Source organism: Sinocyclocheilus anshuiensis, unplaced genomic scaffold (genome assembly GCF_001515605.1).
Source record: "Sinocyclocheilus anshuiensis isolate Anshui unplaced genomic scaffold, SAMN03320099.WGS_v1.1 scaffold186, whole genome shotgun sequence".
In the NCBI taxonomy this organism is placed as follows: Eukaryota; Metazoa; Chordata; class Actinopteri; order Cypriniformes; family Cyprinidae; genus Sinocyclocheilus; species Sinocyclocheilus anshuiensis.
The window spans coordinates 1,969,601-1,992,549 of NW_015542355.1; the positions used below are offsets into that span (position 1 = coordinate 1,969,601).

At 37.3% G+C, this 22,949-nt stretch overlaps 3 protein-coding genes across 6 annotated transcripts in view; all 3 read right to left on the bottom strand.

Annotated features, from left to right (window-relative positions):
• Positions 1–13,866, bottom strand: part of LOC107691662 (collagen alpha-1(XXVI) chain-like) — a 16,561-nt gene extending 2,695 nt beyond the window's left edge. Inside the window, exons 1-5 of the mRNA XM_016490404.1 lie at positions 13,608–13,866; positions 12,380–12,502; positions 12,154–12,257; positions 351–412; positions 134–263 (exon numbers count right to left, since the gene is read on the bottom strand). Of these exons, the coding sequence (XP_016345890.1) occupies positions 134–263; positions 351–412; positions 12,154–12,257; positions 12,380–12,502; positions 13,608–13,750 (562 nt within the window). The 5' untranslated portion in view covers positions 13,751–13,866. The remainder of the gene's footprint in view (positions 1–133; positions 264–350; positions 413–12,153; positions 12,258–12,379; positions 12,503–13,607) is intronic.
• A 1,261-nt stretch (positions 13,867–15,127) lies between these two features.
• LOC107691704 (B-cell CLL/lymphoma 7 protein family member B-A-like) lies at positions 15,128–18,105 on the bottom strand. The gene is made up of 6 exons (XM_016490482.1): positions 17,908–18,105; positions 17,222–17,297; positions 16,971–17,073; positions 16,669–16,842; positions 16,249–16,328; positions 15,128–15,906 (listed from the first exon to the last, which is right to left on the bottom strand). The coding sequence occupies exons 1-6, from the start codon at positions 17,997–17,999 to the stop codon at positions 15,820–15,822; spliced, it is 612 nt and encodes a 203-aa protein (XP_016345968.1). The 5' UTR covers positions 18,000–18,105; the 3' UTR covers positions 15,128–15,819.
• Positions 18,106–18,597: 492 nt separating this feature from the next.
• Positions 18,598–21,886, bottom strand: LOC107691705 (transducin beta-like protein 2). 4 transcript variants are annotated; one of them, XM_016490485.1, is made up of 8 exons: positions 21,801–21,886; positions 21,312–21,608; positions 21,047–21,162; positions 20,542–20,726; positions 20,292–20,443; positions 20,075–20,201; positions 19,784–19,936; positions 18,598–19,136 (listed from the first exon to the last, which is right to left on the bottom strand). In XM_016490485.1, exons 2-8 carry the CDS (start codon positions 21,442–21,444, stop codon positions 18,677–18,679), a joined length of 1,326 nt encoding a protein of 441 aa, XP_016345971.1. In that variant the 5' UTR covers positions 21,445–21,608; positions 21,801–21,886; the 3' UTR covers positions 18,598–18,676. The 4 variants fall into 4 exon arrangements, with proteins under 4 accessions (XP_016345971.1, XP_016345970.1, XP_016345972.1 ...); XM_016490484.1 differs by having other exon boundaries at positions 21,791–21,876; XM_016490486.1 differs by having other exon boundaries at positions 21,312–21,673; positions 21,791–21,866.
• Positions 21,887–22,949: the final 1,063 nt, after the last annotated feature.

Genomic DNA, 22,949 nt, shown 5'->3' on the forward strand with positions numbered 1-22,949 from the left:
ATATATATATATATATATATATATATATACACACACACACACACACGTCTAAATAACATATATACAAATATATAAAATATATAAAATTACACATCATAAAGAAGAGTTTAACAACACATTATTTTCTTCTCACCTGGTCGGCCAATGGCATTGGGTGTTATTGGTGAGGGGTGTGTCCTGTCTACCTCATTATCAGCTCTTCTCTCAGGTGATTGGCTGGACAGAGGGAGAGGAGGAGCTTCAGCATCTCTGAGTAACATTATCTGTTAAAAAAAAAGCAAAACCACATGCTTACCATCTTAATTTATGTGACTGGTTAATACAGGAGGTTACCTACATTTCTATCTTACCTGAGCTTCAATGACACTCAAGCGCTCTTTGATGTCAGCATAACCAGTACAGTTCACGCACTCTAAATGGATGAATGCAAAAAGGGATGTCAAGGTAACATGAAGTATAACAGCAGAGAAAGGGTAATTTCTAACCATAAAAAGTGATACAGCACTAAGTGAATGGATTAAGCAAATGCTGTAAGTCTCTCAGCCAGCTGTTATGTCATAAGTCAAATTCAATTCAGTTCAATTCAAGTTTATTTGTATAGCGCTTTTCACGATGCAAATCGTTGCAAAGCAGCTTTACAGAAAATTAAAGTTTCTACATTATATTGAGTAATAGCTTATCAGTGGTGACTATCTCAAGTTGATGTCCATATGGCAGAAATGTACGGTAAAAATCAAGCAGTTAGTTAATGTCTATGCTTGTTCAATCTAATTAATGTTTTTTCTGGGGGCCCAGGTGGCCCAGGAAGGCCTCTTTCACCTTGTGGTCCTTGCAACCCTTGAGGTCCTGTAGAGTAAGCAGTGGAGCTCAATGTATGAAAATATTTGTTTTAATATTCCCAGTCAAGGTAAAGAGATAGTTCTTACCTCTAGTTCCTACAGGACCAGGTTTTCCAGAAAACCCTATCTTTCCTAAAGGTCCAGGAGGTCCAGGGGGACCTGGCGGCCCAGCAGGTCCTGGTTGTCCTCTTGGTCCTGGAAATAGAAGTTAATTTACCAGTTTAATTATTGTCAAGGTAACATGAAGTATAACAGCAGAGAAAGGGTAATTTCTAACCATAAAAAGTGATACAGCACTAAGTGAATGGATTAAGCAAATGCTGTAAGTCTCTCAGCCAGCTGTTATGTCATAAGTCAAATTCAATTCAGTTCAATTCAAGTTTATTTGTATAGCGCTTTTCACGATGCAAATCGTTGCAAAGCAGCTTTACAGAAAATTAAAGTTTCTACATTATATTGAGTAATAGCTTATCAGTGGTGACTATCTCAAGTTGATGTCCATATGGCAGAAATGTACGGTAAAAATCAAGCAGTTAGTTAATGTCTATGCTTGTTCAATCTAATTAATGTTTTTTGCTCTGTTTTTGCAATATTATAACTGTATACTAGACAAAGTGGTAAACAGAACTGATCTGAATTAAGTTTGTGATGTTCTCACGAGTTAACTTAAAAAAGACACATTCATTCATACTGTACTTAAAATTCCAAGGATCATTTCAGTGTCACAGGCCTGTAGTCCAAAAATGAAATCAATCCCAAAACCTCAGTGTGAAACCAAAATAACTGTATGACAGTTGTATGAACAACAAGAATTTGTTAGAAGAGACACTAAATGAGTTCAATTAAATCTTTGGTTAACATCCCTCCCTAGGGTAGAATAAGGAACAGGAAAACCAGATGCTGGCAAGCCATGAATTTCCATTTGCATGGAATCCTAGTGAAGGGAAATATCTCACTCTGGGTTTCCCCAACATTCACCTTTCTCATTTAAGAGAGATTCTCTTCACACAGCATAGGGCTTGTCAGGGTGAGGACAACCACAAAGTGCTGGATCTCTCTATGGAAGAAGACCGATCTTCCAAGACAGCAGAGATTTGGGAATTATTTGGCATGAAATGAGATGATGATGAATTGCAGGTGATCTCTCAGTGGTGACATTTTATATGTGAAATGCAATACAGCCATTTTTTACCTAATGATTAGATTAGAAATTAAATATCACCATATGATGAGATCAGAAATTACATTTTAGAACAAAATTCACAAAATAAAAAGTGTTTGAGATGCAATGACTAAAACTGTTCTACTTTAATGTAAAGATTAATTGCCATTCCTATTTTGCACATAATTTGATGTATGCTACAATTCAAAGGTTTGGATTCTGTAAGATTAAAGAAAAAAACGTATTCAGCAAGGACAGTTTAAATTGGTCAAAAGTGACAGTAAAGCATTCATAATGTTTCTTTTAACTTTTTATCCATTAAAGAATTCAGAAAACAATGTATCACGGTTTCCACAAAAATATTAAGCAGCACAACTTTTTTCAACATTGATAATAATAAGAAATGTTTCTTGAACAGCAAATCAGCATATTAGAATGATTTTTGAAGGATCATGTGACACTGAACGCTGGAGTAATGACTACTGATAATTCATCTTTGCCATTACAAGAGTAAATTACATTTGAAAATATATTAAAATAGAAAACAGTTATTTGAAATTGTAATAGTATTTCACAGTACTGTTGTTTTCACAACATTTACCATATTATCAAATAAATGCAGCCTTGATGAGCATTAAAATTCTTCTTTTAAAAAAATGATTTTAATGTGCTAAAATGTAGAACGGGACTTGATTTAATCAGGAACTAAACACATCTTAAAACAAAACAAACTAATTTACAAAAAAAAATCCTTAATTTATAGGAGTGGGTTGAAAACACAGGATAAGAAGATTACATTCTGAAAGACATAAAAGACCTGAAACACAGTGCAGGACTTGTTTTTTGTCTTGTTCATGTACATTCAAAAGAAGCTATTCACTAAAATAAATCCACCTTTCACTATTTTGAAAACAGCTAAACTACTGGACAATTTGGGTAGTTAATTGACCAAAGTTAGTGGTGTCACTGCTTTTAGTTATCTACTCTCCAACACTGCAATTCTAGTTTCTTCCAATGAGACGTTTACAACTACAAGCTTCATCATCTGCTCTCAATTGACTGCAATACAAGACTCAAGACCACAAGCATGTCACAGTGTCATCAAAGGACAGTCTAGATGCCAGACCTCATGAAGGGACATTAGCTCATTCCATAAAGTGCAAAGGAACAAATTTGTCACTCTTCACCACAATATGCACATCCAACAGAATCGAAAAGTTAACATGTCTCTGTTTTTCTGGGTGGAAAGACATAAGGACTGTGCTAACTGCACTTCTGCTCTTGGAGGAAACACCCATGATGGTAAACCCAAAGGATGTCATTCACTCTATATCTGTATTGCTCAGAAAAACACTAATTTTATAATATTTATTTTGTAGAGACTCCATGGCACTGGGTGATGTGTGATAGAAGGCTGTGTGCAAGTTAAACCGTTGTTGAAGTTTGCAGAATGAAATGTCCAGCTGTCTGACATGCCTGTTCTCCACATGCACTGGCCATAATGCACAGCTCTGCTGGATACCGGACAGCTCTCAGATCAGTGGACAGCCGAACGTTGGGGTATTCTGGAAAAACACCCAACGGATGAGCTGTAAAGAAGCACAGCACAATGGGATCTGCAGATACTGAACCTCTATGCTTTTCACAGATGTGAGGGAGGCTTTAAACTGCCCATTTTTGGAACTAGCACAACGGTTTTATAAAAACTGACATGGTTAATAAAGTTATGCAAACACGTGCCAGCGCAGACATCAGTGATGTATTGATGTACCAAACCAGAGTGCGACTTGTGTCTTAGGAGAAGTACAAATACACAAATCATACATGCAAGCTGACCACATTAAGACTCCACACCCATTAACAGAATTTTGGCAGAGACTGATGGGGCTTTCATAGATTATGAAGACACAAGATACTTTAGCATGTTCTTCTGGGTGAATTTAGTTTATAAAAGGGGTTTATTGGTAAACTGTGAAGCAATTAAATAGTTTCAGATAGAATTAGAATTATCTGTATTGCCAGATCTAAAGATCTACATCATCAACCTTTGCTTCTATGCTGAATTCATATCGATTTAATAGTAATGAACTTCAGTCTCTGTATTTGCCCTCAAACAAATACTTTGGGCACATGCATTGCAGGAAGACTGGTATAGTTTGCATGCCTTTCCACTTTGGGATTCATTGGCTGGGAAGTTTATCCCTCTAAAGCATATATAAGCAGACTAAACAAATCTAATTTCAATGCACTTTCATTTAAGTCTCCATTCGCTAATTTGGTTTGTGAAGGATCTAACCTCTAATAAACTAGAGCCCCCAGGTGTTACTTTAAAAAACCGAAATAATTAAAATTGGATTCTTGTGGGCACTTCATATGATAAATAATATCACTGGAAGTTGCTCTCTATTGACAGTTGGAATACCATTGCGGATCTGTTACAGCTGTTGATCCCAGCTGCAAGTATCCTACCATACCTTACAGCTGTGCTGCCTTGCATTTGTTTAAATGGTGATGTTCGTGTTTCTGATCTATTTACATTTGTGATACTGTTTTTAGACTATTATGCATAGCCTACACTCTCAGTAAAAAAGGTACAAAAGCTGTTACTGAGCTGTCACCTTTTCAAAAGGTACTAATATATACACTTTAGGTAAATATGTACCTTTAGGCTGATGATACACGTGGCAACTTTTTGAGCAATGTTGCCGTCAACGGGCAACCAGGTGAGACACAGGGCCCACAACCAATCTAAAGTATCCAGATAGAATTTCGTTACCCATCCTCAATGGGAAAGTGCCCAAGCAACATTGCTCAAAAAAAGTTGCCCAGCAAAGTTGCCCCGTGTATCATCAGCCTCAAGGTACTAAAATGCAAACTTTAGGGGTAAATACGGTACACAGATGTATCTTTTGAAAGGCTAACGTCCCAGTGACAGCTTTTGTACCTTTCTTTCTAAGAGCGTATGTTCTTACACTGGCAGTATGGGAACCAAACAAGCAAGTTGGTGACTAGGTGGTAGTTGGACAGTCCAGCTGGATCAGATGTGTTTCTTGGTCTGAAAAGTTGTTAAATCATAAAGGCCATGATATACTTCAAGTGAAATCGAAGAAAGAACTTGTGTGACGTCATTTTGAACAAAATCATGCCAAAACAAAGTTTGTTTCTGTAGTTTGCCAAACAGGTTATTTCTCACTGCTAATCACCAGATTACAGTATGTCATTTCTTAGACACTGCACATCCCGCCAAACACCGAATGAACATGTTCAGTCAGCAAAAACAAGCACTGGCTGATGCCAGCAGACGCTGACAGGGATAACACACTGATCTGACAAAATCCAATGAATGTGTTTGTTGGCGTCTGTCTGTGCAGTCTGAATTAGCTGAATTAGCAGATTGTGCCCAAAAAATGACTTGAAATAATTTGCAAATTGCTTATATTCATCATGGGTTAAATACAATTTTGGGTTCACTGTCGTACAAGCTATCCTAACGAACAGGTAGACTTCAATGGCATGACCATCTGTGCTCCACCACAGAAATGAGATGATCTCACCCGTTACAGGCAGCTGAGGGGGCTGTAGCACACACAGATACCACACCACAGACATCCCATTTTCCCACAGCCACTCTCACAGCTAGGGGTACTGATCACAATCTCAATTTAAAGGAATTTGTAGAGCAGGTGATAGATTTGAACCTCTGCCAGGCCTTCTGGAAACCTGGTATGGGGTTGTAAGAAAGACAGCTGGAGCTGACTATATAAGACTGACCAGGGCATTATGGGAAGTTCGAGTACCCAAGTAATTCTGCTGATGGGAATTGTTCCCATGAATGACTAATGCCTTCAGTGTTTAGTGGTTGGGATCCAGGAACCCCAAGGGAGCCATGATATTATGTATTACTGTAAAATGAATTAGTTTGTGAGTGTACTTTTCAGGATCCACAACTTTTTGTTTAGATTTCCTTTTAGGGATATAACTCCTCAAACCACCGTTATCTGCACCATGATGACTAATTAAGTAAAAAAAGTAGAGCTGCACCAAATGGTAAAAACAATTTTAAGGTGACACAAAACATTTTACAAAATTTATTTTTTGAGCTGTTAAAATTAACATGTTTACTTAAGATGAAATGTGAATATGAAATATACTTTATTGTCCCTGGTAGGGGAAATTTGGCGTAGACTCAAAACCAACATTCCAACATCACCTGGTACACCTAAGAATATTAAAAAAATACTGTGCATACACAATAGACATTCACATCCATATACACCATCACAGATATCAGATAAAAACTAAAACTGCTTCACTCACTGCTCCAGATTCAGCAACCTGATAGATACCGGCACAAACAAATTTTTGAATCTGTTCAATTTGCAGCGTGGGATCTTGTACCTTCTCCCAGAGGGTAAGAGTTCATAGCTGGAATGTAAAACGTGAGACGTTAGAGTAATCATTTTAATTGATAAATGCGCTTTACAAATACATCAGAACTGAACTGAAAATGTTTCTTCTCTGCTTCTCTGTTATTACTCTAATAGTGGAAAAAAGATACACTGTCTTATGCTGTATTATGCAAATAAGTAAAACTTTTCCAGATAATAATTATATATTTTCAGTAGTTCATTAGTTAGTCAGTTTTCAGAAACAACAAGTATTTCTACACAACTGTTCAGCTTTGAGGTCGGTAAGATTTTAATGTTTAATGTCTATTCTTAAGTCTATAATGTTTCTGAAGTCTCATGCACACCAAGGCTGCATTTATTTGAAAAAAAAAAAAATAACCCAGTAAAAACAGTAATATTATGAAATATTATCACAATTTAAAATAGCTGTTGTCTATTTCAATGTACTTTAAAATGTAATTTATTCCTGTGATGGAAAAGCTGAATTTTCAGCCATCATTACTCATCAGTATTCATTGCCACATGATCCTTCAGAAATCATTCTAATATGCTGATTTGCCTCTCAAGAAACATTTGAACGATAGTGTATCACAAAAAGCTTGAAAACCCCATGGGTTATGAGAAATCAATTGAAATTCTACATCGAATCCAAAAGTATAACCAAGTCTTATATTAGATTGTTGAAGATTTTTGATCTGTTGCATGATATCTCTGGGAGTTATTCTCTATTGACAACTGGAATATGGTTATGGGACAAAGGATCTCTTACAGCTGTTGATCCCAGCTGCAACCACCCTCCCACATCTCAACAGCTTTGCACCAGTGCATTCCTTGATGTCTACTCCTTCTTAGTCAAACATAAAGCTATCCTTTTCACATAGTCAGACACAACTAATCGAAATATCCAAGTTCTTGACATTTTAAAATGGAAATTTATTAAGCTAAAGAGAGGAACTGGCCTCAATATATGAGGAATGCATTAACGAACAAAACAAAGTTAACTTAGGGAGGGACAGCAACAAAACGTCCAGCATTTTGCTGACTAATCTGATGGATGGGAAAAGATTTCTTTGTCTGGGCTGCATTAATGAACAAACAACTTCATCACACTGGTATCTCTTAATACAAGGCACATGAATTTATGACACTGTACATTCCTGAAGGACAAAACATCACTAAAGTGATTGAACATGACATCAACTAGTCACACAGTTCTCAATAACTGGCAAACTGAGCTGAATAAACAGTCAAACCACAACTCCAGGGGAGCATGAATCAGTTTAAAAGTTTCTTATTGCATTTCGGTTTACATACATGGCTGGATTGTTCACTCTTATAGTTGGATTGTTCTTACAACCAGGCTTTGAATCCTGCCAGAAGACAACAGAGAAAGCACAAGTCTGTGCTGTGGAATGAGAGACATTGGTTACAGTTGTGGTGATCGGCTGGATACACAGCGTTACCACGGACGACAGTGAAGACCAATCAGAATTTAGTAGGACCGTTCACACAAAATGCGTAGTTGCATTCCACTGCGCTGCACTTCCATTGTTTTTCTACGTAAAAATGCACAGTTGTGTTTGACCATTGTGCTCGCATCTTGACCCTTTTGCATGGCACAGCATTCAGAAAATGTGCCGCTGAAGTTACAATAAGTTTTAAAAAAGAGTCTTGAGACCGTTCTTTTTCATTCTACTGCTTGCGTCTCTCACAGTATTCAATGCATTCCTTGTTTTTCAGTTGTGTTCTACTTGCACCTCCAATTGTTTTCTATGTAAACGTACTAGACGGATGTGTTTCACCAATACAGCATCTCAGGCATGATATGGTGTTCTAAAAATGTGGCACTCAATTAAAATAACTTCAACTTAAAAAAACGTGTATACACCTTGTGTTTTTTCTTATTACACTGCCTTATGTCTTGCATTTTTAAACGCAAAAACATGTTGCGTTCCACTGCATTGCGTTTGTATTGTTTTCTATGTAAACGTGCAAGACCATTGTGCTTGTGTCTCACATCTTTTGCAGCAAGTAAAAAAAAAAAGTTTAACTTTTGCGTTTTTTCCCCATTCCATATTTCCCATTGCATTCCTTCCCTGCATCTTGCATTGTTAAACACAAAAACGCATTCTATGCGAATCAACCCTTTGAAACCTTCAAAGTTTGTCATATTGGTTACACTTTATTTCGATAGCACACTTTAGACATTCTACTAACTATAAGTAATGTTTTGCAACTACATGTCAAATAACTCTCATTAGAGTAATAGTAGACTGTTACATTAGGGTTAGGGTTAGTAGAATGAGTTTAAATTTACTTATTACTTAATGAGGGCAAAATTACTTATAATCAGATTATTATATTCAGATTATTATTATCAAAATAAAGTGTTAGAAGATATTAAGTAGACAGTCTACTAACACTAACTGGTAGTTGACGTGTAGTGTTTTCTTGTTTTTATAACACTTTGTGTTATTTTACCCTTGTATTAAAATAATACAGCTGCTGTTGGAGCAAACTGGATATGCTAAAATAATATTTGCTGTTATCTTCCATCTACCAAGTACAAGTACAAGTTTACCCTGCTAATGTTTACTTCCATGTTCCAAACCCGGGACTATAAAAAGTGTCCATAATGAGTGAAATCAGACACAACATTCTTTGTTAGGCCTCATTACACATGCCAACTAGAAATGCTGGGATCTCACACAGACTTTGACCTAACTTGAGCTGTTTGACATTAAACCATTCCCATCCAGATGAGAATGAACATGAGAATGTGTGCCATAGATGGGAAGTCGTGGCCTAATGGTTAGAGAATCGGACTCGTAACCCAAAGGTTGCGGGTTCGAGTCTCGTACCGGCAGGGATTGTAGGTGGGGGGAGTGAATGCACAGCGTTCTCTTCCACCTTCAATACCACGACTGAGGTGCCCTTGAGCAAGGCACCGAACCCCCAATTGCTCCACGGGCGCCGCAGCAAAGAAATGGCTGCCCACTGCTCCGGGTGTGTGTTCACGGTGTGTGTGTTCACTGCTGTGTGTGTGCACTCTGGATGGGTTAAATGCAGAGCACTAATTCCTAGTATGGGTCACCATACTTGGCCACATGTCACTTCACTTTCACTAGATAAATTATCCCTAAATTATTTGAACTCTTGTGACCTCTATCACATCTAACTGTACTATGTCAAATTAATCAAAATGAATCAAAAGCACTGACTCATTTCCTCAAATATTCCCTCAAATATGTTCTTCTAGCTATTTATTTCAGTGTCAATTAAAATGTATTTACCCAATATATGCAAAGACCCAGAGCCGTGCTGGTTTTGATTATGATTATCTCTCTAGGATAACAGTAAAGTGAGTCAGTAGGGAGTGTAACTGTGCTCATATGACATGGCGTGATAATATTCATATTCAGATCTAAGACTTTCGATTGCAGATTTTTGTGTCATGGCAAATCTGAGCATGTTTTGTAACATAGTCATAATGCATTTTCTCCTGGTTAATATAGAAACATGTTTATGGATGTTTTGCACTAAAGTGTTTGGTGTTCATATAGTAAGAAAGGAAATACATTCAGACGGGCATATAGTTATGACTCATTCATTTTGGGATTTCACCCAGATGCTTGATTTCCACAGTGAGATCAGTTGTTGTCACTCACATTCTCACCCACACAATGAATGTAAGGGATCTTTTTTTGTTGTTGCTAAGAGACTTAAATTTAAAAAAAGAACCACCCACCAAACCATGCCAAGTCAAAAGTGTGTGGTGTTTGCTCATGCAAATATCTTGCTAGATGTGTGGGTGTTCTGGGTGGTTGCCAGGGCATTGCTGTGTGGTTGCTAGGGTGTTCAGGGTGGTTGCTAGTGTTCTGAGTGGTATCTATGTAGTTGCTTGCTTACACAAATCAAAAGAGGCCAACCATGAAATATCTATGCCTGGGTGTTCTGGGGGGCTGCCAGGGCATTGCTATGCAGTTGCTAAGGTGTTCTTAGTCGTTGCTAGGGTATTCTGGGTGGCTTTTATATGGTTGCTGGCTTACACAAGTCAAAGGAGGCCAACCACAAAATCCCTATGCCTGGATGTTCTGGGTGGTTGCCAGAGTATTGCTATGCAGTTGTTAGGGTGTTCTGGGTGGTTGCTAGGGCATTGTTATGCGGTTGCTAGGGTGTTCTGAGTGGTTACTAGGGTATTCTGGGTGGTTTTTATATGGTTGCTGGCTTACACATATCAAAAGAGGCCAACCATGAAATATCAATGCCTGGGTGCTCTATGTGGTTCCCAGGACGTTGCTATGTGGTTGTTAGGGTGTTCCAGGTGTTTGCTAGGGTGTCCTGGGTGGTTTCTGTGTGTTTGCTTGTTTACACAAATCAAAAGAGGCCAACCACGAAATCTCTATGATAATCTTGGTATGTTTTGCTCGTCTTAAGCCAGGCACAAACAACAGGAGTTTTAGGCCGATTTAGCCCCGATTGTCCCCTCCCGAGAATCGGAGAAAAAATCTTTTTGAGGACCTCGATCAGTTCTGATGTTCGGCGCGGTTTATCTGGTAATGTGAGGCATTTACAGATCGAATCTTGCACCTCCCAATCTGCTCGCACACAAATTGGGGTCACCCCCATTAATATCAAACATGTTTGATATTTAGGATTTTAAATCAGGACGATGACGGCTTTGATTACATCAGTACTTTCACAATAGTCAATACGCAAAACAAGCTGCTTTACAGGTCTGTTGGATAGTGGAGATGGATAATGGATAATGTGTTAAAAACTTACCACAACCGTAAGGACAAAGAGTGTAGAAAGTTGCTAGCATGCTAGCTAACATATGTAAACATTGCTGAAATGTCAATGACGATCTGCTGCGTGAGATCACGTGAGGCGCTCCCTCTGGCAAGATAAGATTAGGGTATTGCTATGCAGTTGTTAGGGTGTCCTGAGTGCTTTCTATGTGATTGCTTGCTTACACAAGCCAATAGAGGCCAACCACAAAATCACTATCGGTAATTTTCCAAAATCGGGTACTGTCTGTGTATGTACTACATATGAATTAGAACCTACTTTGCGACCGTTAAAAAAGTATGCTCTATAATGGGTAGAATGAATGAAACTCAGATGTACTGCATCCGCCATATTGCTACTGTCATGTGACCTACCAGCATCAGTTGTGCCACTTCACTGACACTCATCAATCCTCTCCCGTGGCCTCATGGGATAGTTAAGCGTCCATCGAATGCGCACTTCAGAATCCCACCGGAAGTAGTAGGTCATCCGGGTACTGTTTTTCGAATACTATGAATTAAGACATACTACTCTGTTTGCGTACTGTTTTTCACATACTATATAGTAGGAAAGTATTTGATTTTGGATGCCGCGTATGTTTGGGTGTTCCGGGTGGTTGCTAAGGCATTGCTAAGTGTTTGCTCTAAGTGGTTTTTATGTGGTTGCTGGCTTACACAAGTCAAAAGAGGCCAACCACAATATCCCTATGCCTGGATTTTCAGCGTGGTTGCCAGGGCATTGTTATGCTGTTGTTAGGGTCACAAGTCAAAAGAGGCCAACCATAAAATCTCTATTATAGTTGTGCAATGTTTTGCTTGTCTTAGCAAACACCACTAATAAATGTCTATGTAATTGGCTCACAACACATAACAATTCCTTTGTCTTACAGCCATTCAATTGATTCAGTAATGCTTCAGTGAACTTGAAATCAGCAAAAAATGAGCTCCCTCACCTTCTCTGCAGTCTTCTCTATGGAATCCTGGACAGCATCGCCATTCCAGAGAAGTGATTTTCCTGTAGGTCACTCTGTACACGGGTCTCACCAGAGTTCTGTAGCTGGGAAAATACAGAGAGGCAAAGCACGCACAGAGTCTTTTACTTGTCGTCCAAGTTAATGTGAGAGTGAATAGCAGAGTATAACCCAGTGTATACCATGAGATCATTTCTTTTCTCTGTACCTGATGAGGTTTGGACATGGTCCAGGCCATCGGCAACTCTGAAACAGCCGCTGCACAACAGTCTCTGTCCCATTTTGCGTCTGGCATGAAACGGTCTTCTGTACTATGTACTGGCACCAGTTCCTTATTCGTTCCATGTTGAATAAACAACGATAATGACAAAGACCAGACAAATCAGAATACTGTAAAATCAAGAATTAAACAGAAAAAAAAATTAATGGAGAAATTAATGTGCAAATTTATTTACATATCAGAAAATAAGGAAATTAAATAATGGAAAATAAGAGATTTAGGTAGAGAGCTTGAAATTTCCTTTTCACAAAACTCAGATTGATGGCACTGCAAAGCAAACAGTTATGTGGCTTCAATAGTTTTAGTGCCATTATGTTTCTTCATGAATCTCCTTCACTTCAAAAGCAAGATAAAATGCAGTACATTGGACTGAGGGTCCTCTGAGAGACCCTCTCAGTGGCACAAGCATATCTTTTTTCCTTTACCACGGGAGACTGAATGATTTATTCTCTCCCGACATTCATATAACACCCAAAAGAGTCTGACAGACATTCTTGAAGAGAACTAAAACAAAAAAAACAATGTGTGCCTGCATCTGCATTCTTTGTTTCTAAACTCAATCTGGGAAACTTCCCTTCTGATACATCTCAAATGATTCAAAACATCCCAGGATTGTGACCCGGCACTGTTTGTTTCATTATTCAAGTCACTGATCATAATTTTTTCACAGGACAGACTGTCATGAATTGTGACCGGACCACAGACACACAAGAAGCTCCACACGTTTAGACTAAAGAGCTCAACCTCAACTGCATGTAAAACCATAAAATATTTTGCCCACTGTCTTTTAGGAAAAAGAATGCTTCATTTTTAACATAAATAATTTTGGCTTTGTTTCAGTTTATGCTTTTTCTGGGAACTTAATTAGGGGGCCCACAGGGGCCTTCACAGATGTGTTTAGGACAGACAGACAAACAGATAGATAGATAGATAGATAGATAGATAGATAGAAATGTTGCAAGCCACAGAAACAGTTGTGAATAAAATATCTAGAAATACAAATTGTGTTGGGTTAAGATAATAATAGAATTGTTTAACTATTCAAAGTTTATCGAGTTCATTTACCTTAATCCATAATTCTGCAGTATAATAGATTAAGGCTTTAAATCAATCAGTTCGATAACCTAATGTTTATTCCAGCCGGTGACAGGTTTACCTGTTGAGTGTGTTTGCTCCAGTGTTGTGTTCCGACACTGTGCGCTGCAGTCTCGCTGGAACCTGATACATAGCTGCGGAGGCTTTAAAAGCTCGAAAGGAAAACATGAAAATACAAAGAAGTTTCCAAAATCCCTCACGCATGGTCCGACGTCTAACAGCTCTTCCCTTTGCTTTATCTGATGTTATAACTCCTGCTCAGACGAGTTGTGTTAAACGCCTGAGTGAGTTATTGAGAGACTTGAATGACGGGTGAGGAGAGACAGTCACTGACTAGAGTAAAATACAATCCCCTCTTCTGTAAAACACTGGCTGTGTCTCATAACCTATCTGACTGACTATCTAGTACCTACTACATCATAGTCAGCATTGCCAAAAATGCTGCAGGCGTGTTTGACATCCAAAACGCGGTCTAGGTAGTATCAAGGTACTGTATAATCTATATGCCGAAACAAGTACAGGGAGCTATAATATGTATTAAGTAAATATCTCAGACGTTCCCAACGTAGCCTACAATACGTAACATATTAATAATAATAATATATATATATATTTTATGAAAAATGGGGCTTCAGCACCACATGCAGGTCAAACGTTAAGTTTTGTATTGAAGCCCCATACAAAACTTAAAATATATATTTTTAATATACGCTACCAATCAAAAGTTTGGGGTTTGTAAGATTTTTCCGTGTTTTTGAATACAGTACACATAATAATATTTTGAAATATTATTACAATTTAAAACAACTGTATTCTATTTAAAAATATTTGAAAAAGCAATTTGATGTGATGTAAAGCTGAGTGTTCTGCAGACATTATTGAAGTCTTCCGTGTCACGTGATCCGTCCGAAATCATTCTAATATGCTGATTTGTTGCTCAAGATACATTTCTTATTATATCAAGGTTGTGCTGCTTAATATTTTTGAAGAAACAATTTTTCCCCACGATTCTTTGATTAATAGAAAGTTCAAAAGAACAGCATTTATTTGAAATAGAAATCTTTTGTAACATTGTAAATGTCTTTACTGTCTCTTTTCACCGATTTTTAATGCACCCTTGCTGAATAAAACTATTAATTTATTTAGACAAAAAAAAACAAAAAACCCTAACCCCAAACTTTTGAACTGTAGTGTACATTGTTATTATTTTTAAAGAATAAAGCCAAAAATAAATCTTGAATATGAATCTTGAAAGGTCTAAAAAAAATTAATGATATTTGCATCAAATAACAATATGACTGCTTCATTGAACTCATAGTGCCCACTAGACCAGTGTGCAAAAAATAAAAGGTGGCATAAGTGACAGGCGTTTTTATGGGTGTACTACAGAGACAAAAAAGTAAATGTTCAATTACTGCAACAAATGAGAGCTGATAGACAGTTGGAGGCACTACAGACCCTGAGAGCAGAATCTACAAACAGAAAATCTATATATTATTCACATCTTTTGAAACATGACTTAAAGACTTCATTTCAATCTGCATGTAAACTTACAGAATTTGATTAAAGACATTCTGCATGTTGAGTCGTTGTTTTTATTAAAAGGGAATGGTGTGGTCTAATGAGATTACTTGTGCATAAAGCGTGATGTATTAAATTGCATTTCAAGTACCTTTGTCATTTACTTTCTTTTTGTCGTGGTTTTGGAGGACATTTTCTTCAACAATGGCTAAGCCTTCAGTCAACATGAAATTAAATTATGGCTTTCTTTTTTTTAACAAGCATCACATTCAACTGAAGATAAAATAAAACTATTAGCATTATAATAACTGTAACAGCAATTTCAACAAGAAGGGCTTTATAGTGATAGTACATTCATTCATTCTCCCTGTAAACAGGAATGTCTAGTTAATAGTCTGGCCTTTTTTTTTTGGTTTTGGCCTATAAACGTTGAATCAATGCTTCATTCATGTTATGTCAGAATTAGTGTAAGAGATAACAATTCAGAGATTCTACTATGAGATCTTCAAAAATGAACGATAAACCTGACATGGCCTGAATGGAAGCATATTCTAGGAGATACAAAGGGAAAGCAAAGATTTGTAAATCTAAAATGTTGCAAAGCGATCCCATACGATAATAAATATAGTGCTTTTTCGATGTCTGGTCCATATTGTGTCTTTTGCAGCAGTTCTAGGAAGGCCAGTGATCAGTCTGGCTGATTATCAATGCCCAGTGTACAGTGTGTGTGATTGTGTGTGTGTGTGTGTATGTTAGCTAAGAGGGGCCGCCTGAATGACCGAGACCTGCTCGGTACAGATTCTTTTCAGTGGTGGGGCTCCACAGCTATCCTCATCCTCCTGTACCCAGAGAAAAAGAAGCAATTAATTATTAATTAGTTATTAATTTCAGTAGTACAAAAGGCTTAATATATACAATCTTAAAAATATATAATACAAAATAAATCTAGTAGAATAAATAACAAATATTGTTTACATAAAAAAAAAAAAAACATTCATTATATATAAATTAAATATTATATATAGATATTTATGTAATTTTTTTATTTTCTCATATATAGTATACCCAAAAAAAGATATATGAATTTGAAGGCAAGCAAGGTTCACAACCCAAGGCAGAGGGGCTGTCCCAGCATTCATGCTTTATGCAGAACCTCTGACTACTTTTGTACTGTTTTGTACCTGAGCAGTGAGGGGTAAAAGATCTTCCTTGATCAGTGTTGGCGGCTCATCTGCAATCTCACTTGACTGCAGCAGCGGCTCTAGAAAAAAAAAGTTATAATTTTTAAAAGTGGGTCAACGGACTAAATGATCTCAGTGAACTTCTGTGAAATGTGTAGTTTTGGAGATAAAAACATAATTAATTTGTTCAGATCAAAATCACTATGACACAAAGAGGGCAAACAACTTACTGTGAAATCTCAGGTTAATATGACTAAATATTTAAGCAAGATTTATAAAATTACAAGCTTTATAAAACACTGGATATACCTTTAGAAATGTATAATATAATGTAATGTAATATAATATAATAAATTAGTGAATCTCTCAGCTCTGAGATTAACATTAAACTCAATGAAAAATGCAAGGTATGAGTCTCACCTTCCATGATTTCTTGGCCGAGGGTGGGCGGCTGTGGATCATCTGTACGGTAGTCTAGACTCTGAAGTGCAGGGCTGTCCGGCTCACTGGGCTGTGGACTGGAGTTATTGCTGCTGTCTGCAGCTACTTTAAGCTGGTACGAGTCTGACAGAGAACTCTGGTTGCTGTTCTCATCTGAGAAGCCAGGAGAGAAAGAAAGAAAACAATACGGGTTTGGAACTACAAGAAGCTGATTATGGTAAAATGTTAATTTTTGGGTAAACTATGCCTTTGAAACTTGAATCTCACATGCAAATGTTTACCTTGAAAATCTAACAGTACAGAACAGGCGTTATCAGATGCCTCCTCAGTGGAAAAATTCTTCCGTTGCATCTCACCACCCACAGACACTTTGCTCTTGTCCTTCTAAAAGATATCAGGTTACAGGTGCGGTAAATACAGTGAAGGAGTTTGGAAAATCCATTACTTTACAGATAATATGTTGATCTTATGTAAAAAACTAACTCTCAAACAATTAAAACCAAGAGAAATGAACATGTTAGATGTGTTGTACCTCCTTTGTGTCCACCACAGGAACCCATTTAAATATTCTTAATGATGTATCTCCAACTGTGACCCATTTCTTCTCCCTGAAATAGAGCAATTGTGTAACAGGTTTCTCATATACATGACTTGAAAGCTCTATCAAGTTTCCATGTTAAAAATGCAACCATGCAGAAAAAAGCACTTATAAAGTTTCCATTTGGAGAAAGTTTAAAGGCTCCTCTAAGAGCTGCTTTTTCGGGACATGTGGGATTACAAAGTCCATTTGTTGATGTGTTGAACCCTATCCAATATCCCAATTTATTTCAATCACAAAAGTGCTTGGTTTTTGCTGGCCTAAACCCTGATTGAATGTGCTTGGATTACTCTCTTGCACAGTAAATGTATAATAGACTTTATAAACTAGTAAAAAAAAAAAAACAAGAAAAATTATATAATTTATTTAAGGTTACTGACAGTCCTACACACTACGCCTCTTCAAAACATGAAGAAACCTTTTAAAAGTCCTCTCTAGTCCCGCCTCTTTTTGCCACTTGTCCCTTGAGAAAACAAAGACAAGTGCGCAGCCATTGGCTGTCTCTTGTGTCAATCAACCGGCATCCTCTTAGTAAACTCCTCCTCCTTTCCGACTGAAGTTTCTCTTTTGAAAAACATTTCTCTCTTTGAAAGTATCGTGATGCCGCCTGTCATACTCACCATCTCCGTACTCTCTCGATGGCCGCCATCACTTTCTTAATGTCATCTTTAGCGCGGCTTCGGGTCTCTGCGCGGACCGAGCGACCAGACATTTCTGAATTTTATCGGTACTCTTACTGGAATCGTGTCGGTCTCGCAGTCTGGCTTCGCAAATCTCGCATCGCGAGAACTCGGGACCACTTTCCAGAGCTTCTTGACTGATCCCACCTACTTATAGAGGGCACAGGTGGCTGCTGTTGTTTGTCTTTATTAAATGTGTTAACTTTATTATAAGATGAAAAAGCCACTAGTCATATATATTCAGTCAACGACCGATGGCCCAAACCCATATTGTAACAGCTGTACATATTTATAACCTAAATGCTTTAATATAACTCATAAAGGTTATAGTTAATTTCAAAATAAAGGTCCTCTGGGCCTGTTTTTATTTTTTAGATTAAGATATCAAAATGGGTATTGTAATTATTAAAGTTAATGTTAAATATTTTAGACGTTATTTACATATATCATATAGTCCCTATATATATTTATTTATAAATTAAGGGTATTTTTTCCACCTCAGTATGACAGCATTTTGCCTTTGCAGGATACTATATTTCCCCCGAAAAGTGAAAATGTAACTTTTAAAGCCACAAAGAGATGGCAGTAGAAACATTTGTGAAAAAGGAACAAAATTGACAAACCCTTAAAAACAGCCAATTTATTCAACAAAACCAGTATGCAAAGCAACCAAAAACAGACCAGCTTTCAAGTGAAAATAAATCAGCTTTTAGTTCTTTGTTGCATTCAGCACTGTGTCCAGAGCATTCTGAGCATCTGTTATCTGCTGCTGGAGTCTCTGTCTCACTCCATCATTTGAGGCTTTCTTCAGCATGGTCTGCATGTCCTGGATGGCAGCGCGGTAACCGGTTACATTGTGAAAGACGTGAATGGCACGGTCCCCACTACTTACTAAGAAACGATTATTGATGTCAAACTTAAGGTCAGTTATCTCTTCGCTGTGAACACCGTGAAACTCCTCCTCTAGTTCACCAGTGCTGGCACTGTACATGGCTATATCACAACCGTTTGATATGGCTACTACACGACCGTCGGGAGACAGGGCAATACGGCTCCCCTCCGACACCTGACATGGCACGGTCCGGAGCAAATATGGGTCCTGCTTTTTCTTATACTCCACATCAGTGTCCCACAGCTTCCACGTGCCGTCTTTGGACACAGTCACCATTCTGTAAAAGGGAGTGATAGAAATGTTATTGAATATTGATATTAAAACTGAATGAAAACTGCCAATTCAAGTTTCTGCACAGTTAAGACTCAAGTAACAAAATTATTAACACATCTTAATAACACGTTTTTAAATCTCTGTTCACTTCAATTAATAACAGTGTTGTTTTTTGTTAACTAAAACTAATAAAATTGTTTTGTTAATTGAAATAAGTTGTAAGAAAATAAAATATTAATATTAGATGAAAAACTTTAAAATCTGACACAATATAGTTTAATTTGAAGTACTAAATTTACTGAAATAACTGAATAAAAATACTGAAATAAAAATAAATTGAAGCTAAATATAAATATTTAAAATAATATAAAATTACAAAAGCACATAACAAAATTACTCAAATTAAAATCTAATTCAAAATATTTAAAAGATAATTCAAAATATTAATAAATGCTATAATAGTATTTAGCACTGATTAATAAACATTTTAACATTTTATTTATATTAATATATTTTATATTTATTTATATGAATCCGTTATATATTTATGATTTAATTTATATAAATATATTGACTGATATTGAATATTGAGAATACTGATTGATATTGAATATATTTTTTGTTCAATGGTAAAAGATGAGAATATCTTGCCTCCGAGAGTCATTGGAGAAATCAAAGGAGTAAACCCCAGCTGAGTGTCCCTTAAGGTCAAACGCACGGGTGACCTCTTTGAACTCCCCTGATTTAGCAAAGCAAACCTCCCACACCTTCACATCAGGGGTAAAGCCACAGGAAGCAACAAACCTTATGAAAAGGAAAAGAATTGTGGTTTTCAATCAATTTCATTTATGTGCATTATGTCCAAACTGTTTATTACCACTAATGCGGCACATGAATCTTTTTTATCCCAGAGGGGCTGCTTGTATTGTTTCTTGAACTAACCTTCCACACGGTGACACAGCAACATGCGAGTTGGTCATCTGATTAGTGTTTATAGTAGCTAAAACCTCTCCCTTCAGATCCCAGATCACAATGGTAGTGTCAACAGAGGAAGACATTATAAATTTGCCTGAAAACCAAGTATAAAATTACTACTTAAGTCTTACGCAAGCTTGCTTAGCCTTAGTTCAGATGCATTTAATTACTGGAGTCCACTGACCTGTCTCTGCGATTCCAATGTTGATAACGATCCCCTTGTGTTTTTGAGGGAAATCCTCCGAGGCAGCTTTGAAACTGAATGTCCCATCATCCTTTTTAATCATCTTATAGATGCGAATGGTCTCTCCATTAGCCAGCCAAGTGATAAATGCTCTAGGGACAAACACAAACCAGTCAGCAGCAATAACAGTTATAGAAAACTGTTAGATTTAATCTAATTGAACGGCATGTTATAATGAAGCCAAACGTACCGAGAGTCTGGGCTGAAGCGGACGAGTGTGGCATGGTCAAACTCAACGTTGGCCCGCAAGCACTTGTGATCTCGGTCCAGGAAGTCTTTAGAGCTCCAGATCCTGATGGTACGGTCATCAGAGCAAGATGCAAGGTATTTGCCATTGCTACTAAAATCCAGGCAAGTGACACTGCCACTGTGATTCTAGAAAGGAGAAATGAAATGCACAGAAATATCAATATACATGATTTTTAGGTAATGAATTTTCAGCAGCCATTACTTCAGAAATCCTTATAATATGCTGATTTGCTGCTCAAGAAACATTTTATTATTATCAATGTTGAAAACAGTTGTATAATGTTTTTGTGGGGACCATGACATTTTTGATTAACAGAAAGTGACACCATTTATTTGAAAAATAAATATTTTGTAGCATTATAAATGTCTTTACTATAACATGCTTTGACAGTAAATGACGTAATGTGTTTCCTACTGTATATCTTTGAGATTTAAGCAAGAATCACCTTCAGAGAGGAAGCCAGAAGCTTGTGTGAGAATGTGTGCTGCTGAGGTTTCTCCTTACGGGGGCGCTGTTGCTGCTTCTGCTTTTTGGAAGAAGCTTTCGCTGCATTTTCCTCCACTGTAACATTATCCAGCAGTTTTGATTATGAAGACATGACATAAAAATAAACCAATTTCCAAACTTTGAAATGAGTTTAAAACATCGTTATGTAAGTGACAAGAAATCAACTTTAAAGTTGCTGACAGGTGTAAGAAAGACACACTCACCCGGTGCATTGGTGTCTTTCTTCTGTTCGTTCTGCTCAGATAATTCGCCTTTCTGTCTGCCAACAGCCACGGCCACCAACACAACCAGCGCACCTATTAGTAGTGACAGTGCAAAGATCGCTGCAAACTCCATTTTGGCGAGATTTGTGCCACGTTATCACTCCTGACCCAAGCAAGCAGACTCAGAGACTGGCTGTATTGTTGCAGATCTGTCTTTCTTTCTTTTCTGTAACTCGAGTCGCACTTAGTTCCACTCAGGTTCCACTTCACTCCAGTGACTCGCTGGCAGCTCGATTGCTGCAACACATATAACCGTGACTATCCTTGTGCATCAAACTTCTCAGTCTTTACGCGACAGCCCCCTGCATTTGTTTTGAAAATTGCAGAACTTACGTAAATTACGTGTATGAAATGAAATCTCAAAAATGGGGCTGTTTTCTCATAGAATGAATTACATTATACGGAATGTAGTGACTTACGTCTACTTACCACCGCGCAGCCGCGAGATTCTCTCGTTTGTTGTTGAGTGAATAACTTTGGTGAAGTTCGTGTTATTAGCGCCGCTAGCGGTTTGGAGTCTCGGCAGAACTTCACAAATGACGACGAGTCGTAAATGACCCGTTTAGACCGACGTTAGATTTAGCTTTTTGCATTTAGAATAGATCGTGGATAATTAACATGAACGTTTTTAACAACCAGATAATCAGGTTAAAATATATATAGGCTGGCACTGACACAACATGTTTGTGTAGGGATGGGCGGATCGATCCTCAAGTATCGATATACTGATGTTGTATCGAAAGGATCGATCCTCACATAAAAATATCGATTCTAAAGTGCATTTTTAACCATTAATTTTATTTATTTATCAAGAAATTCGGTGCATAAAAAAGCTTCTAAATATATTAGCGAATAATTGTGTTGGATATAACCATTTCTTCTGCTCATCGGAACACACGCAAATGCTGAAAGACAGAATCAATCAATCACAGACAGCGTTCGCTGCTGAAGCATGGCCCACAGTGCTTGTTCAAATCGGGCTGCGTTTCCCAAAAGCATCAGAAGCATAAGTAGATTTTATGAAACCATTGCCACATTATTACAAAAAACATGACAAAATCTCACTGACCCCAAACTTTTGTGTACATGTAATATTTATTTTAAATTGGTTAGTTTGTGCAAGTACATTTATTTAAACTGGTTGTTAAAAGTCCAAATGGATTGTGTTATGTTCTGTAATTGCTGTTAATAAATCTGTCAGAAAAAAATATGCTAAAGTTTCACCTTTAGGGGTACAAACAGCCTGGCAGCCTTTTACAAAAATTAACCATGGTTGTATTACAGTAACCAAAGTTTACTGCAGTATTTGTACAAAAACGGCAGTAAACACAAATTTACCACGTTAATAGTAATAATACATTTTAGTACTTATGTAACACCATGTTTATTTTTCATGAGGTATCCTCAAAGGTGCACCTTTGTAACTTATCTACCCTTAAAGTATGCATACTTGTATGGTACTAATATGCTCGTATCCTCAAAGGTGCACCTTTGTAACTTATCTAACCTTAAAGCATGCAGACTTGTATGGTACTAATATGCTCACTTTTAGGGGTATAGTTGTACCTTTGAGGTTTA